Source organism: Plasmodium reichenowi, chromosome 5 (genome assembly GCF_001601855.1).
Source record: "Plasmodium reichenowi strain SY57 chromosome 5, whole genome shotgun sequence".
NCBI lineage: Eukaryota > Apicomplexa > Aconoidasida > Haemosporida > Plasmodiidae > Plasmodium > Plasmodium reichenowi.
In genome coordinates, this window is record NC_033650.1 from 394,284 (window position 1) to 415,571 (window position 21,288).

A 21,288-nucleotide genomic window follows, 5' to 3' on the forward strand; every position below is an offset into this window, starting at 1 on the left:
ATGGATTGTAACTTTTTTGAAGAAGATGGTTCATCAAGTATGAACCAAACAAATGGAATATCAAAAGAAAATGTAAGTGAGAAAGTTTATTCAGAAGATGATAAAAATACATCTTGTTATGTTAGCTATTCATCTCATAGTGATGATAGTTATTTAGATGTTGAATATGAAAATGTTCATAAATCTAGAGATATAGAAAATCATATAAATGATAATAATAAAAATATGGATAATTATAATTTAGGTTATTGTAACTTTAATGATGTTATGATAGATAAAAATATTGAATGTATTAATAAAAAAGAATTGAATTGTTTAAAATTAAAAAAAAATATATTAAATCGAAGTGAAAATTATAATAATGATATAGTATCAACAGAATATTCAGACAATCATACTTTATATAAAAATTGTTCAGGTACTGATGATAAAAATTATAGTAATAATAACGATGATAAAATTAGTAATGATAATAAGTGTGATAAATTTGTTGATGATATGGATAATAATCCAAATAATCATGTATCTAATAATGGGGATCCTAAAAAATGTGAGAATCTCTCACCTGATAATGATACATCTAATTCTATACATAAGAATAATAATACTAATATTAATGAAAAAAAAAATGGAGAGAAGAAATTCATAGAAGGTCATTTTCTGAGTGTTATTAATAAATTTAAAAGAAGTTTAAAAGAAAATGTTATTGGGAAAAAAATATGGAATAATAATAATTCGGATATTACTACTATAGAGCCTCATACGTTACAAAACGAGGACAACATCACCGACAATAATAAGAATAATAAGAAAAGTGATAATAATAATGATAAAAAGAATGATGATGATGATAATAATAATAATAATAATAACAGCCACAATAACAACAATAATAATAATAATAATCATATGTGTACTTCCAACAATCAACAAAATACAATAAATAAACAAAACAATTTACCAAGTCATACAATAAATGATCAAAACGGTCGAACCAAAGTAACCCCTCAAAATGTAAATCAAAAAGAGAAGGAAATAAAAAATGAGTTCATGAAAAACAATATGAAAAATGTAGTGAAAGAAAAAAACAATTTCAAGAGAGAAGAAAAAGATATAACAAATTCTGATGATTATGATGAAAATAGCACAGATGAAAGTTGTTCTTATAATCCTAATATTACAAGTTCTGAAAATTCCGAAGAAGATTGTTATGAACCTTCTTCAGATGATAAACCTAGTAATAATACGTCTGATCATATCAATATAAATGACATTAGGAACGATGTTCCTTCTAATGACAATGTTTCAAGCTTGAATGTGAAAAGTGCAGAAAATTGTAATAAGGAGAAAAAGAAAAAGAAAAAAAAAAAGAAAAAAGAACTTAATAATGATAATAAAGACAATACATTAAATAATGAAACTATGAATGATATAAATATGAATAATAAAAATGATAACACTTGTTTTACCATACAAGAATCAAATAAAAATGGTAAGAATCAAAATTTTTTAATTTTAGTAAATGAAAATGAAATGCAAACCCCTAGGATTAATGTACCCAAAATAGAAATAATAAAAGATGAGGAACCTAATAGATTTTTTGATAATAATGTTTTGAAAAATAAAAATATAAATGATCATGATAATGATAATGACGATATTGATTTTATTAAAATGATCAAAGATAAAATGAAAAAAAGTATATATAATAATAAGGATAATAAATGTATTTCAAAAAAAAGCAATATCAACAAAATAGAGAACCCCGTTAATAGTAATAATAATAATGATACCAATATTTTTAGTAATTTATCAGAACAAAATATACTAAAAAAGGAAAGTAATGTATGTGAGTCTTATGAAGGAAGAAAAGAATCGAATAATACAATACATAAAATACATTGTTCAAAAGGAAAAAAAAACATAATGAATTTAAATAATTCTAGTAACACAAGTAGTAATTTTTTATCTCAACATACTCTTGATGATATTAATAAAAAATATAATGTATTAAGTGATGTGAATTTGTTAAAATTAATAGCTCATTGTTCAAAAAGCAAAAATGGAGAGTTTCCTAGTATGGATGATAAGATTATTGAGGATTTTATAAATATGAAAAAGAATAGTATAAAAAATGAAATAAAAAAACATATTATATATATATGTGCTAAATGTAGATTAGAAATGAAATTATCTAATAGTCCATATTTATGTTTTGAATGTTTTATTAATGAAATGAATGCACGTACAGGTAAAACTGCACGTATGGCCAATGGAACTGATTTTAATATTAAAGATGTAAAAGTTATAAATTCATACATTTCTAAATTTTTTGTTGAGGTAGATAAATTAAAAAATAAATTTGAAATGGATGATGAAGAAATAACGTTAATGTTTAGTGAAATGAGAAAAAGTACCTTATGGAATTCAGAAAAAAATATGTGTAAATTATTTTTTGATATTTTTAAAAATTATGATTTAATTGATAGTAATAGTATATTTTCATTAAATAATAAAACGAGAACAGATTTCCTTAAACAGAATTATGATATGAAAATAGAAGAATGTAATCAAAATGAAGATGAAAAAAGATTAATTAGTAATATAATTAATAATGAAATATTATCCCCTGGTTATATAAAAGAGTTATTAAAATTTTATAATTTTTCAAAGATGAAAAAGAAACCTAAAACAAATGAACAAATAGAAGAAATATATCTTAAGCCTAAATCTAAAAAAGTTAATCATTATAAGAATATCAGAAAAAAGAAATATACTGTTCATAAAGATATATGTAAAATAAGAACTGTATGTAATTCTACATGTAGAATAAATAGTTGTAATTATTGTAGTTGTATATTTGATAGTATCAAATGTAGATTTATACTTATTAGTAAAATGAAAAATACTAAAAAATTGGTATATGAAAAACGCATAAATAATAGTACTATTTCAGTAGAAAAAATGCATGAAGTTAGTGAAATTAAAATAGAACAAAAAGATATATTCATTAATGATGATCAGAAAAACTCTAAAGATGTTCCCCCATCATATAATTTTGGAAATTCCCATATTACAAATGAAGAAAAGCCAAATGTTAATAAAGAAGGGGATATACCAATAAGAAGTGCAATTAATATTTTCAATAAAAATGCAAATAAGGAATCTAACAAAAATAAAAAAAATAATAATAATAATAATAATGATAAAAATGATGATAAAAATGATGGTAAAAATAATAATAAAGGTAATGATAAAAATAATAATAAAGGTAATGATAAAAATAATAATAAAGGTAATGATAAAAATAATGATAAAAAAAATAATAAAAATAATGATAAAAATAATGATAAAAATAATAATAAAGGTAATGATAAAAATAATGATAAAAATAATGATAAAAATAATGATAAAAAAAATAATAAAAATAATGATAAAAAAAATAATAAAAATAATGATAAAAAAAATGGTAAAGAACAGAATGAAGATAGTACAGAGAGTGATGATGAGAGTTCTGTAATAGATGATAATTATATTGAAGATGATAGTTGTGATTGTGACAGTGAAAGTGATTCTATGGATTATGATACATCATTTAATAGTGAAAGTAATTATGATGATAATAGTTTTATAGATATGAGTGATAATGATAATAGTCTTAATTATATAAAGAATGATGAAACTGCTTATAATGCATTAAATATATTTATGAAAGATATTGATAAAATAAATAAGAATAGAGAGGAATTAAATAATATTATTTTACCCATAAAAAAATCACTAGATAGTTATGTATTACCAAATATAATAACACAAAAAGTATTACCTCCAGTTATTTTACCATTAAATAAACAAATGACAAATTTATTTTATGAATTGAGATATCGAGATTTTTTTCATATTGAAAAAATTGATTATTATAAATTATTTACAATGCAGAAAGGTATTTCAAATATATATATGAAGAAATTTTTAATGAATAATGAAAATATGTCTTTTAATTCTATAACAAATGGAATAGAAACATATAATTATACAAATGAAAATATTGTAATAAATCATAAGAATAACAATGGAAAAATCGAATTATATATACCTAATTTTTGGAGAAGTATTAAAAGTGTAAATGAAATAAAATCTCTTACAGGAAATTATTATGATTTCTATTACAAAGTATTAGTACATCCAAGAGGAAACTCAAATGATGATAATTATATGTCTGCATATTTAGAAGTTATTAAACAAGATTTTTATCCATCAGAATGGGTTTTTCCAAATGTGCATTTTCAATTAACAGTTCATAATTTTAAAAATAGAAAGAATTCTATATCATCTGCATCATGTTGGTCATTTACAAATAATTCTTTATCTCGAGGATGGCAAAAAATGATAAGTCATTCAAAAATAAATAAAGTTTCAGGATTCTTAGATGAATCAGGTGGTTTATTAATTAAAGGAAAAGTAGAAATAACATTTAAACAATTATGGTCAAAAAGTGTTCAATATAGTCCTAAATATATATGGAGTTATATGCCTGAAAAATTATATGCACATTTTCAACAAGAGGATCCTTTACTTAACTTTTTATTCAAAAAATCGTATTTTAAAAACATTTTATATAAAAACGAGAAACATAATAATTACAATAGTAGTAGTATTAATGATGTGAAAAAAAATGATAATAGCAAGAGCAACAACTATTATATAAACAAAAATAGTAATTGTGATAAAAATAAAAGTATTGATAGGATGAAGAAGATGAGTTATTATAATATGAACTATTTATATAATAGATATACATTAGATATATATAACTATTCTTTATATTGGTCTCCACAACTTGTTAAGAGTTATTTTGGTAATGTAGATCATAAGAAAAAATGCAATAAATCGCTTGCTAATAATACAAATAATGTTATCCAAAATGATATGAATAAGGAAGAAAAGGTATTAGATATTATTAGTGATTCTTATAGTAATATGCATGTATATGATTTGTTGATTAAAAGGAAAAATTTAAATGAATTGAGAAAATTTTCTAAAGGGGGAAATCTACAAAATGAGCAAAAAGGAGATGAAGATGTAAAAAAGGAAGAGATAAAAAATGGAAATAATAATAATAATGATGATGAAAATGAGAACGAAGCAGATGACAACACAGTAAGTACCACCGATTATCTAACCCTAGACGATAGAAAACATGTGTTAACATTAACTAATTATATTGTTCCCATTGTAGAATCATTTCACGATAATGACAATTTAACAATCTTAGTAAATACATTATACAATATTGATCTTTTTAAAATTATAGTTTTGAAATATAACGGGAATTTATATAATAGGATATTAATGAAATATATTAAAAAAAAGAGAAAAGAAAAAAGGTATAAATTAGAATATGTTATGAAAAAATATGGTATAGAAAAACATGATACAAAAAATGAAGTAATACAAAAGATAAAGGAATATAATGAAAATAAAATTGATAATTATGATGATTGTATAAATTGGAAAAATACACTTATACAAAAATTACAAATAATAAGTGAAAGAATAAAATATTTATATACATATATGAATGATAAAATTAATAATATGAATAATATTAATCATAAATCATATTTCCAATTATGTAATTCAAATGAAATTCCAAATATACAATTTATAAATGTTATAGATATAGAAAAAGAAGAAATTATTATAAATGGTATAACAAGTATTAATAATTATATTAATTATTTAAACGTTTGGATACAGAATGTTAATGATTGTATAAATTATGTAACAAATTGTGGATATAATTTTAATTATTTATGTAACCTAAATAAAGTAAAAATAAATATTAATAATTTAAATAATAATATTGTTGATGTTAATAATAGTATACATAATATTGAAAAGGATGATATATTTAAATCATTAAGTTATCCAAAGGATCATTCCACAACTTTTGAAGGTATTTATAACAATATGTCAGATAAAGAAACGAGTTCAATTCAAAACAAAGGCAAAGAAAAATCTAATAACAACATCAAAAACGATGACAACAACAATAATAATGATAATTATTGTGTTGGAGATTATTTAGAATTTTTGGAATATGATTTTATTGACAATCCAGATGAATTGAAAAGAATTCCTTATAGATATTCTAGTGATTTTAAATCATTCCATATGTTTGAATATTTTAGAAAAAATAATAATAACGTTATTGTTTCTTTACAAAGAATCTTTATTTGTATGCAGTTATATTCATTAGTTCTTTGTGCCAAAAAAAAAAGAGATCATTTTGAAAAATATACATCAGATGTTAATTTAAATGAACTGTATTATAATGAAAAGGATAATTTCCATGATAATATGAATAAATTTAAAGGAAAGAACAATAAATATAATAAAAAACAAGAATATTATAATAAAAACAATTATGATTGTGGTGTAAAAAATTCTTATTCATCCTCCTTGTCAACAGCTGTGGAAACATTAACAGCTAATGGAATTAGAGAAGGTAAAGATGATGATTTAAACAAATTATGTTTAAATAAAAAGAAATGTCATGATAAAGATAATAACGATCAACCTCATTATGTTAGTACCAATAGTTCAAATAGTGATGATGATGATGATGATAATAAGAATGATAATATGGATGATGATTCGTATTATGACAGGAATAGTATTTTTGGAGATAATGATGATGATGATAGTTATTTAGATAATTTTTCTGATACTGATGGGAAAAAAAACGATCCTTCATATAAATATGACATAGAAAATAATGAAGAAATGAAATTTTATAAAGATTTAGAATTACGTAAAAAAAATTGTTTATATTATTATAGAAATGCCCTGTTCTATAATGGTTCATCTATGATACCTTGTGAAGAAAATAAAAATTTTACTATCCCTTTAAAAGGTATAGATAATAATGGTGCAAACCCTGAAAATTTTGATGATGGTACAGAAAATATGTGTTCCTTTTTAAATATGTTTAGCAAAAATGATAATTATTTGAATTTATTTAAACCATTAATTCCAAATATTAAAATTTTATTATTTAGTTTAAATAAAATTTTATTTAATAAACATAGATGTAATGAACCCATTAGAAAAATACATGAAGAGCTGTTTAAAAGAATTGTTTGTGATGTTGCAAGGGATAAGATTAAATTGAATAGAAAAATTAAAAAACTGAAGAAACAGAATAATAAAGGTGATATTATTAATGATTTAATTAATGATTTAAAGGAATTACGTTTTTTTGAAAAAATATGTTATGAGTTGTTTAAATTAAAAAGTAAAAATTATAGTGATGATGAAGATAGTAATAATAGGATGGAAGAAAGTGAGTATAGTGAAAATTCTAATGATTTAAGTTATGATGAATTTGATTCAAAAATATCAAAATATCCAACAAAAGTAGGAAATGAAGGGAAAAAATCAAAAGATAATAATAATAATAATAATAATATGATGGGTGATGATGATAATAAAGTGAATAAAAATGAAGAAGGTAACGAACAAAATGAAAGTGCACAAATTAAGGAAGGTAAGGAAAAGAAATTAAGGGATTTTATTCAGAAGGAAGATATACGAAATGAAGATAATGAATCTTATGAATATTACAATGATCAAGGTACCGAGAATTTAGATGATATGAATTCAGATGAATATATGATTAATAATAATAATAATAATAATAATATAAAACGTTTAGATGATTCATATAATAAATTATTGAAAAATAAAAATATTAATTCATTAATTTATAATTTAGTAAGTAAATTAAAAATGGATTTTTATAAAAATTATATTATTTGCGATAAGGATATTTTTAAAACTATTGGAAGGCTATGTTTTAGTGAAATACCATATGTATTATTTTTATATATGGACTGTTATAAGAGTTTAGGAAGAGGTGATTTGGTTGATATACCTTTATATTTAGATGTATTTGAAGAGAATGAAGAAATGGAAGATGATAGTAAAGGTGAAAAGAATTTAGTATATTCTATAAGAAGAAATAATATGAGAAACAAAGGAGATGGATCATCTAAGGAAAAGATTACTTATCATTTATATGCTCTAGTTATATCACAAAATAAGAATCCAAATAATAATTTATTTATTCCTAGTTACAATAAAGTGAATGATATGGAATTTAATATAGGAAATGATTGTAATTTGAATTCTTCATCTTATTTAATTTTAAAACCACAAATAAATGGACCATGGTATCAAATATATAAAAATAGAATAACACAATTAAAACAAGCTACCGATTTTAATGAATGGAAATGTCATAGAGATTTTTATTGTTCATGTTGTATATATGTTAGTGATAATTATTTTGAAATGCAGAACCATTTCTTTTTGCAACAATTTAATATTAAAGATATTAATTTTCCTTTATATGTACATACATTAAAAGAATTTGAAATAGAGGAAGAAGATATTTTTGAATTTGATAGAAATAATAAGAATGATGATATGTATTCATCATTTGTAAATAATGGTTTAGAAGAAAATTATGTTGATGAATTAATATATGAGTTGAGAAAATTCTCATTAGATAAATCAGAAAAAAAATTAAATGAACAAAAGGATGGAAATGGTGTTCCTAATAGTAGTAATGATAAACTTGTTTCATACATTGAAGAAATAAAAAATAGGTCACATTTTAAGAAAGTTTTTGAAAAAAATTATCTTTATAAACTAGTAGATAATATAAATGAAAAATATAATGTAAAATATTATGGTAGTGGTAAAACCAAAATTTTAAGTAAAAAAAAAAATGTTCCAATGAATATAAAAGAAGGAACTTTCCCATATATTAAAACAGAAAACGATATAATATATAATTGTTTACAAGCTCATCATCGATTAATGATAAATGTAAAAGAGGAATTAATTGATGATGTAATAAAAGTAAATAATAATAATAATATATGTTATAATTTTAATAATCATCATAAATCTGCTGTATGTATTGTCTTAAATAATCATAATACATTAAGAGAAAAGAGAAGACATTTTTTTGATTTAAAAAATATAATTAAGAATTATGAAAAATTTGATATGAACAATTTAAATATATATAATAGTAATATTAAATCAATGAAATTTAGTGATAACTTTTCTACTGGATTAATTATAACAAAAAACATGCCATTATTCTATAGTAATATAACATTAAAGAATATTATTAATGCGAGAAATAATTCTATAATCGATAGTGACAATGAAAGGAAACATTTAATTCATAAAATTGGAGAAGATCATTATCATAATAATAATAATAATAATAATAATAATAATAGTAATAATAATAATGTAGAAGGAAATATAAGTAATGTCTATTGTAAGAAGGAATTAAAAGGAATAATAAGTTCGAATGAAACCAATGATACGAATCATACAAATCGTACAAATTGCACAAATGAAATGAAAGAAGAAAAGGGTTTGAGTGAAATAAGAAATTATGAACAAAATGATAATATTACCACAACAAATACAAATGACAAGAAATTAGATGTGGTCGATAATATATCTGAAACGAATGATTTGAATTTAATAAGAAAGAATGGTGATATAAATAAATGTATAGAAAAAGGAAATGGAGGAGGAAAAGGACGTTTAAATGTTATGAACAATAATATTCAGAAATGTAAAAATAAATATAACACAAAGAAAGAATGTCGAAATTTGAATATCTTACATTGTAATACAAATAATATTATAATAAATCGAAATGATATGAATTATGTAAAATATATTATGCAGCTTGAGAATTTCTTAAAAGGAATGAATTTTAATAATAAATTTTTTTTTAATATGAACAATGTAAAAGACCCAATAAGAAGAGATCCATTTCATTTAGAAATCAATAATGTATTTTATAACTTTTTTGAAGTAAAAATGAATATGAATAATATTAAGAAGAATTATATAAATAATCAAGAAAAATCTGAATTACATAGTTATTATATAAAGACTTGTTTAAATATATTTAAAAGTTTTTTCCATGAATATTTCTATTTAAGTTTTATTAATAAAATGGAAATAAAGAAAAAGAAAAAGAACGCTTATAAAAATTTTTGTATTGCATTATCAGATATATTTTTCACCAACTTAAGTTTTAACTCAGAAGAAGATGATGATAATTTTGAACACTTACAAGGAGGTATAGCAATATATGAATTTTATGAAAAGAGATTTAAAAAATTGAAATTAATATTAAAGAAAATATTTATGTATTTAAATATTATATGTATGATTATAAAATATATAAAACTGAAAAAATGGATTTTTAATGAAAATTTCGATATGCATACGTGCAAAATGCATGATACCTTTTTTTTTAATTTTTTATATTTTTTTTATAATAAATATTCCAAAAATTGTAAAAATAATTATATAAAGAAATTATGTCAAAAATCTGCAGTAAAAAAAAAACAAATTATAAATGTTATTAAAAAAAATATGAATACAGTTAAAGATGAAGATTTTTATTTCCTGGAATTTTATGATAAATTGTTTGTAAAACGTCAACCACTTATGCAAGAACATTTATCAAATAAACTGGATAAATTATTAACATATTGTACATGTATCATATCAACGAATGAAACGCAAATAATAAATCCAAAAATATACAAAAAAAAAAAAGCATTATTTTTTGAAAGAACACAACATAATATTGATTGTGTTTTTAGATATTTTTCTTCTTCATTGCACGATGAAATTTTATATTTAAGTAAAAGAAGAAATGATTTTAATGAAAGAAAAAAATATAAAGAACAAGATAAAATTGTATCAGAAAAAGAAGATCAAATATATTCTATAAATGGAAATAATATGAATAATCAAGACCGTATGTATTTATATATTGAAGCAAATTTTAATTCCATAGAAGAAACTAATCCTAAAAGAATGGAATATTTTTTATTAAATTTATTAAAAAATAATGAAAAAAAAAGAAAAACATGCGTTTTATGTTATTGCGTGCGAAGATATTATATGAACTTTTTAAATAAGTTAGAAAAAAAATTAACACATGATTTTATTGAAAAACAAATCAATTTTATATTTGATAATAATTATTTAGAAATAACCAAATTATATAGAAGAACAAAAAATAATTTATTAGATCCAAATTGTAATTGTCCTAGTTTATTTAATTATATAAATATTGATACTATAGAAGCATGTATAATATATTTACTTCAAACCATGTGGAAATTTTATATTTCTTATATCTTATCGATACCAAATGAATTGGAACAATATTATGAAAATGTAGCTAAAAAACATAAAAGAAAAAAATATAAAAATTCAAAGGATGAAAAGGGTTGGAATTTTATTAAATTTTTAAAAGAAGAAAAAACAAATAATCTAATTAATAAATATATTTCATTTAATGATGATAGTGATGTGATATCTACTAATGATGAAGAAAATATAGATCGTTCAGATGATTCAGAATCTAATGATGATAAGAAATATTCAAAAAAAAAACAAAGCAATTTGTTATTATCAAATTTTGATTTTGTAGATATATCATCCATAGAAAAATTAACTTCAGGTAACTCTAGTTCTAAAAATTCTAAGATAAATAGTAATAATGAAAGTATCCATATGGATAATACAAACAATAGTAATAGTAATAGTAATAATAATGATAATAATAATAATAATAATAATAATAATAATAATAATAATAATAATAATAATAATAACAATAATGATAACAATAATGATAACAATAATGATAACAATAATGATAATAATTCCTTTTATTATTGTGCAGACGAATTGAATGTAAAAAAAGGAAAAATTTTAGATACAAACAAAAATATAGAATCTAATGACAAATCATATAAAAATCAAAATGTTCAATCAAATGAACAAAGCGTCACACCAAATCGAAATATCGAAGAAAATAAAGATCATGAAAAGAAATCTAATAATTCATTTTATAATATTAATTTAGATATTTTAAAACAAGATGACTTATTTTATAAATGCACAAATGAACATTTAGGAAATGCAACTGCTGTATTAAATATCTTGCAAAAGAAATTGGAAAATGAAGAATTAAAAAAACTCATGAAATTATTCCATTTTAGAGGTTTTACAGAAAAAATACCAAATGAAGAGTGTTCAAAGAAAAAATGTATAAAGAATAAAAATGTTCATAAAAATAAAGATGATGTAATAGTATCATCATCTAGAGAGAAAAATGTAAAAACTGATTTATCAGATGATAAAAAGAAAAAAGAAGACAATGAAAATAATAATAAGAATAAGAATAACATAATTCATAATAGTACTAATAATAATGTATTAAAAGAAAATGTTCACAATATTACACAGAATGAATATATAAAGAATGATTTAAAAAATATTCTTTCCAAAGATAATTTAAGGAATGAGGATCCATCAGATATCTTAGAAAATAATTTAGAAAGTGTATTCAATGGAACACATGTAGATCAAAAGTTTATATCCAATTTTTACGCTAATTTAAAAATATTTAAAGATTGTTTAGATAAAAATGAATTAGCAAAAGGTAATAACAGTAAAGATAATAACAGTAAAGATAATAATAATAATAATAATAATAATGACAACAATAATAATAATATGGGACAAGAAAATGTATTTATGTCAACTATTCATAAAGTGAATGAAACCATGAAAAAATACAATATTAATAATATAAATGAAATAAAGAGTGTATTAATAAAAAATGGTTATGATATACGTAAATGTTATAACGGTATCGATTTAATTTTTTTATTTTTATCAAAAATAAAAGGTGCTAATGTGAATTTTATAAGTGGAAATAATTTTGAAAGTAATAAAAATATGTATGAAATTTTATTAAGTAATTTCAAATCTTTAAATTATGAAAAGATTGAAAAGGAATATTATAGTTTAGATTATATATTAGGAAACTTTGAATATATTGATGAAAATTATATAGAAGAAAGATATGCTTCATTTTTTAATTATATGGATGTTATATTTACAACACAAAATATGATAGACGATTCGGATATAATAACGCAAGATATATTTAATCCGTTTATTGATATAATGAATAACTTATTTTGTTATGGTATAGGATTAATAGATAATAATAATATGAATAATGTGAATAATATGAATAATATGAATAGTAATAGTAATAATAATAACAAAATTAATAGTAATAAGAGCCATAGTAACAACAAAAACAACAATAACAAAAACAAAAATAATAACAATAGCAATAATAACAGTAGCAATAATAACAATAATAATAATAATAACAATAATAATAATAATAATGTTAATAAAGAAATAATAAAACTGAATAGTTTATACGCCTTTTTAGATAATTTACACAAATGTGTAGGTTCCTTATTAATTATAGACAAAAGTTATGATTGTAAGAAAGAATTATTTTCATTTATACAATATAATAGTTTCTTTTGGTATATTTTATATAAACAATATAATATGTTTTTAACATATTATGATATGACTAATCATTGTAATTTCTTTAATATATTTTTATTCCATTTTTTTAATTATACCTTTAATTTCCCTATGGATAATTTTTTTCAATTAGATAATAAGCTATCATTTGAAAAAGAACAAATTGTTAATCATTTATTTACCAAATTCCCATTTTTAAAAGAAGAAGAAAAATCATTATTCCATGTTATTATGAGATTTTTATTGCAAGAAAAAAATCATTTTTATAATTATTATTATAGTAATGAACTATCACTTTTTATTTTTAATGCTATTATGTCCTTGAATAATTTTTATTTAAATATGAAGGAACCTTATATATTTTCTAAGGATTATACGAAACTGAATGATTATAATTTTGTTTTGAACATGAAGGAAGTGTATGACATCAAATCTGCTGTAGTTAATAAGAAGAAGAAATGTGAGGAGAGTAGTAGTAATAAAATATATAATGTTTGTAAAAATAGTAATAATAATGAAGAGATTAAAAGTGTTGAAAATGATAAGAATGATGATAATTGTTATTTTGATAATTTTATATTAAATAAAGAGAATATTTTAGATATATTAGAAAAGAAAAATGAAAAAGAAATATATGAAATAGGAAAAGTATTTGATTTTCATATTAAGAATGAATCAATATATTTTAAGAAAAGAATACATATGTTAGATTTTGTTATGAATGATTATAAGAAGGAGAATTTTGTAAATTATAGTAACTCAGATATTAATAATAAAATATTTTATGTAGCTTATAATTATCCAATTATTAATATTAATAACAAAAATAATGATTTATTTAGTATTTATTTAAGAACAATATATAAATGTAATGAACATTTTAGAAATTTGAATCATGTATTTTTTATATATAGTAATTATTTTTATAATTTTCATAATTTATTTTTATTTTTTAATAAGGATAATGATTTATTTAATTCATTATTTAAATTACGTTTCAAAATTGATCAAGCTAAACAAATGGATAATTTCCACTATGATCTGGATGATAACAATAATAATAATAATAATAATAAGAATAAGAATAGTTATATCAATAAAAAATATGTACAAATAAAAAAAAAAAATGAAAACGAGAATAATATAACATTTTCGAATCCCATTGGAAATTACAAGAATTATGAATATGCTATACATAATGGTAAGAGTGACATATTTTATATATTTGATGATATAGTATATGATATAACTGAATCTGTTAATATGGATTATTATTTTAAAGGGGATAGGGCTTATGTTAATTTTGTGAAGAACAAAATGTATTGTGGTGATAATAAGGAAGATGATCATATACAATATAATGAGATAAGTACAAATGAAGCGAATCAAAATAAAAGAAAACAAAAAATTCATAGTAGTAATAATAACAACAATGTTGTTGTTAATAATGATAACATGTGTAGCAATAATAATAATTATTATAATAGTATTTATAATAATGATAATTTGTGTTATAATAGAAATTCTATACAATTTGACGATTATATGGATGAAACAATACTTTCCGAATTAATAAATAATAAAGAAACTTATGGATTAAATGCAGATTCATCTAATTTAGGACCATATAATATGAATAATGTTAAAAATAAAAATAATAATAATAATAGTAATAATAAAAGAAAAAAGAATGAGAAAAATGAAAAGATAGATAAAATAGAACAATTTTTGCATGAATCCGAATTAGAAAAGGATATTATGAATATAACATTTAATGAAAAAGAATTTTTAGGAAAAGATTTATCATTTAATTTTTATTTCCGTTCTGTTATGTATTATAACAAAGATATTATAGCTAGTAATAATTTAGAATATTTGATGAAAGATAAAAACTTTATTACAGGAAATGTAGGGAAGAAATATTTCTTTATATCCTTATTATTTAATATAGATTATTATAATGTAAGAGGTATGAATATAGGAAATAAAGTAGTATCTAATAGGACAATGTTTATAAATAAAATATTGAGAGATAATAAAGGAAAGGTCTTAAATTTAAAGGTATTCCATATATATAATATTTTTTCAAAAATTATTGAATTATATTATGAGAGGAAAAGAAAGGGCCATAATATGATGTCCTTAAAAAATAGCAAAATGGCATCACCAAATAGTAACAACAACAACAACAACAATAATAATAATAATAATAATAATAATAATAATAGTAAAAGTAATTTGAAGGATGAAGATAATGCAATCAACCTATTTGATTATAAAACAGATGAAGATTTTTATTATAAAGTAAAAATGAACCCATCCTATTTCTTCTTATTATATGCTATAAAAAAAGATTATGATAAACGAAATAAAAATAAATTAATATTTATGAATGTTAATTCTGATTTAGAAGCATATATTGAAGATAAAAAAGATAATAATATATATAATAGATTTGATTTGAACATATTATTAGTACCGATTTCCTCTCAAATTGTTTTAAGTAAATTTAATGGAAATTTAAATATGTTTAATGATAATGATTATCCATTAATTACATTCAAATATTTAACAAGTACATATGAACTAATATGTATAGGAATTATTTTATGTTCATCTAAATTATTATTACAAGATTATATTTTGAATTGGTTTTTTCCAAAATTAAAAGAAAGAAGATTAGTAAAAGATGATGTAGATTTAAAGATAGATGATATTTATGTATATGAAGAATCCGAATTATATTGCTTAGAAAAAATACGTAAAGTTTCTTGTAATATAAAAAAATTATTAAAAAAATATAGTAATACTATAGTAATTCAATTAAAGAAAACAAATATGAATAATAGTAATATAGATAAAATTAATTTAAAATGTGTAGAATATAGTAAATTAAATAAATACAATTTCTGTTCAAAATGTAGAAATAATTATATATGTATATGTGAAAAAATAGAAAGAGAACAATTAAGAAAAAAGGTGAGTCTCATAAAACAAGAAGAGCAATTATATAGATATTTTAAAATATACAACAACAATATGAATATTAATAACAGCAACAATAATAATAATAATAATAATAATAATGATGATGATTTGTTAAATATGCTAAATAATGATAAAGAAGCAAAAAAAATATTAGTACTTATGGAAAAAATGAAAGATTTAAAAAAAGCACAAAATATCAAGGCACAAGAAAAAAAAATTAATAAAAATATAAATTCAACAAATACACAAAATATAGAAAATGATAATAATAAAAAATTAGAATCAAAAAAAGAAAAAGAAAAACTTCTTTTTAATATATATGAAACTCCAAATTTTGTACAAGAATTAGAAGCAATTGAAAATTCATGTCGTTCATCTAATAGTTCCATGTTATCTTTATCTAGTGATAATATCTCAAGTTATTCATCAGATGATAATTTATTTGTTGATGAAATCGATAGTGGCTCCTATACATTTAATAATATTGTAATACCTAATATGGTGTCTGTTAAAGATGAAGAAAATGAAACACAAGAAAAAAACAATTCATCAGACTTAACAAAAAGTCAGAAAGTAAATATTATTAAAAAAGGTAATGGTGTAAAAAATGATATGGAAGATATTATGTTAAAAGAATTTCATAAACTTAGTAAACAACGAATATCGAATATTTATAATTTACAACAATCCGTTCAGTTGTCCCAAGAAAATGTGAATAATAATAATATGGTGCTTAATTTTATAAAAGCCCAGGAAAACATGAAAAATAAAAATATCATAAAAGATGCAAAAAAAGATTCGAAGAAAATACCCGTAGATGTATTAAAGGACAAAAAAGGAAAGACAAGTAACAAAGAGGAGTTAGAAAAAGAAAAGGAAAAAGAGGAACATAAGCTAAAGGAGCAGCAAACTGTTCAAGAGGATCAAAAAGTAAAGGATAATCAAAAAGTAAAGGATAATCAAAAAGTTAAGGATAATCAAAAAGTAAAGGATAATCAAAATGTTAAGGATAATCAAAATGTTAAGGATAATCAAAAGGTAAAGGAAGACAACAAATTATATAATGACAATATTGAAAAAACCAAAACTGATAAAGAAGAACTTATGCAAATTAATGAAAATACAAAACAGAGTAATATCAAAATTGTTTCATTAACTAAATCACAGGGATCTCTTACGGATAATAAAAAAACAAATGTAGATAGCGAAAAGCAACTTACTGTTAATAAAAGTGTACCAAAGATAGAAAACAAAAAAACAGAACCTGCTGTGGATGTAAAAGGAAAAGTAGAGAAGTCTAAATTATCAAAGGATAAGAGTGTAATAGTACCTGAGGTAAAAAAAGAAATAATTAATAATTCTGTCATTATGAACAATGATGGATCAAATAATGAGAATAAGAATAAAGAGAATAAAAATAAATCTTCTGAAAAGAATAAGGCGAAGGATAACAATAATAATAAGAAGGATAATAATAACAATAATAATAATAACAATAATAATAATAATAATAACAACAACAACAACAATAATAATAACAACCTTAGTAACAATGGCGAGGAAGATCCTAATGATAGTGATAGCGATAAAGATAAAAAGAAAAAAAATAAAAAGAAAGATAACAAAAATATAAATGACAATAGCGATGATAATAACAAAAATAAGAAGAAACTCAAGAACAATATTAAAAACTCTGATGATATTATAAATAATTATTTTTCCAAAAATGTTATTGAATATATTGAAAAAAATGATAAACTAGAAAATATTGCAACATATATATATAACGAATTAATAGAAATAACGAAAAAGAAAATAAAAAAAAATGTTATACGTTTAGATAATTTATCAGCAGATAATTATTTAACTATAGGAGAAGAATTCTTAAATGTTATGAAAGAGATATTATTAAAAATATATTACAAATATAATGAGGATGATTACAGAAAACATTACTTAAGGATGAATAATAATGAAAATGAAAATGACAATGCTAATAATAATAATAATAATAATAATAAAATATCTTTAAAAAAAAAATCAGAAACAGATGCATCAAATAAAATTGTAGAGAGTAATGATAATGTAGATGGAAAATTAGAAAATGAATATAATGAGGAAGAAACATACATGAATAAATTAAATTTATGTGATGATGAACATGTAATCAAATTTTTAAATCTTATAAAAAGAAAACTTATATATAAAATATTATTCCCAGATATTCAAATTGATACAAAAAGTAAAGGAAGAAATAAAAAGAACGTGAAAAAGAAAAAACAAGTAGATATAAAATATGTATATGATATATTTAAGAGGGAATATATTTTTTATGATAAAATATTAATTATGATTCAACATATATTAGATATAAATATAAGAACAAATATATTTTTATTTGTATATTTATTTGCTGGTAAATTAATATCATTTGTTGATTTTGATTATATATTAAATAATACAATTTTTTATAATGATTATGTATATTATAATAAGGTTGCTTTTGAAGATACATTTTTTCAAGAAGAATCATTAGAAGAATCTAATAAAAAATATTATAATATGAATGATTCTATAAATATGCCTCCCCCGGTTTCTCCTACTACTACTACTACTACTAATAATAATAATAATAATAATAATAATAGTAATAATAATAATAATAATAGTAATAATAATAGTAATAATTATGGTAAAGGGGAAGTAAAAGGTTTACGTACATCTTCTGAACAGTTACTAAATAGTTTAAACAATGAAGGTAATAATAACAAACTAAAAGAAGATAATGTAATGATTAACGAAGAGAATAATGTGAATGAAGATATGGAAAAGAAGAAAAAAAAGAAAAGTATAGAAGAAGAAGGTTCAGGTGATGATGTTTTAATAAATGTAAATATGAGCAAAATAATATATATATTAATTTTAATTAGTAATAAAAGAATAATGAAAGAATTAATTGAAGAAAAATATCGTGAGGAATTAAATGAATATTATTATTTTGAAATGAATAAAAAATATTATGATATTTTATGTAATGAATATAATAAGATATTAAATGAAAATTATGCTAAAGATTTAAGTGAACATTATGTAAAAGATGAATTATTTTTTGAAAGTTTAAATATTAAAGAATTATTAAATAATAAAGAATCTATATCTACATTAACAGATACAAATAAATATATAAAAGATGAAAATAAGAAATTAAACAAAACACATGTAGATGATAATGAATTTATAATAAGTGAATATGAATTTATGAATGAAAAAAATATAAATAAATATATTAATATACATAATATTATTAAATTCAAATTAAATTTTAAAATAGCTATAAAGAAAATTAATATATTACAAGATAAAATCTTTATTAATAATAATGATAATATAAGTTCAGGTACTTCATTTTATTCTTTAATATTTAAATATAATAGTAACTTAATTAATACTCTACATACAGATATTATGAAAACAACACAGAATAATAATATGTCCATTCCTAATATGACCAATTATAATAATTATTTACAAGTTAATAAAAAAGATATAGATAAACTAAAAGGAATTTATAATAAATATGTTGTATTGAATAACAAACCAAATGTATTGAAAGATATGTATATATTAAACTCAGAAATTAATACACTCTTGTCAGTTGTGTACAACGATATTAATTATAATAATATGATGAATAACACGTATAATAATATATTAGGTGATACACATATATCTGCACAAAATGGAGGATATCTAAGAGCAGGTAGTAATAATTTAAGTAATAATAAAATGAATATTCAAGGAGGAAATCATATAAATGTGAAACGTGTTTTAACAAATAATCTTAATATGAATAATATGAATAATAACAATAATAACAATAATAACAATAATAACAACAACAACAATAATAATAATAATAATAATAATAATAATAATATATATATAAATGAAGGTGGTACAATAAATATGAAAGATTTAAAATTAAATCTATCCAAAGTAATTGGAACCAACCCAGATATTCAAAATGAAATCAATAATAACACTAATCATGATAAAAAGAGTATATTAAAAAATTCAAGTACATATTCTTCTATATACGATAATAATACACCTACAATTATTAATAAAAATAATCATAATTTAAAAACAAGTGTAGGATTAAATTCACCCACCTCAAATAGAAATAAAAAAAGTGTTACGACCTTTGATTCAAAATTAACATTATCAGCATCTTACAATTCAAATGAAATAAATAATATGAATGAAGATTCTAAATTAAGAAGATTAAGTGATCAACCCTTAAGTGCAAAAAGCGCAAAGATTGTAACCCCCCCTGGAAATAATATGAATAACAATACAAATAATGTAATTAACAATACAAATAATGTGATTAACAATACAAATAATATTATTAATAATACAAATAATGTTATTAATAATAATGTTGCTACGAACAAATATATTAAAAAGAGCAAATTCAAAAGAGTATATAATAAGGATATTCCATATATATGTAATGAAGGGAAAACTTGGATGGTTATTTATAAACCTGCATATTATCATTGCTCAGCTTATACTTCTCATAATAGGTATAATTTCTTAGTAAATATTAATAAATATAGTGATTATTTTTATAATATCTTAGAAAAAATATGTATGAAATGTAAAATAAAAACAAAGTTTATGTGTATTACTTGTAAAGATATGGAAAATATTTGTAGTAAATGTGAAAATATTGTCTCTAAATTTTGTAAGAAATGTAATCTTTTAATAAAAAAAAATAGAGATGTATTAAAAATTATTAATAGTATA

General features: G+C 20.4%; 1 protein-coding gene across 1 annotated transcript in view; it reads left to right on the forward strand.

Moving 5' to 3' along the window:
- Positions 1-21,288, forward strand: part of PRSY57_0510700 (RNA pseudouridylate synthase, putative) — a gene marked incomplete at both ends in the record, with an annotated part of 30,567 nt that continues 9,279 nt past the window's right edge. The window contains one exon of the mRNA XM_012906176.2: positions 1-21,288. This exon is cut by the window's right edge and continues 9,279 nt beyond it. Within this exon, the coding sequence (XP_012761630.2) occupies positions 1-21,288 (21,288 nt within the window).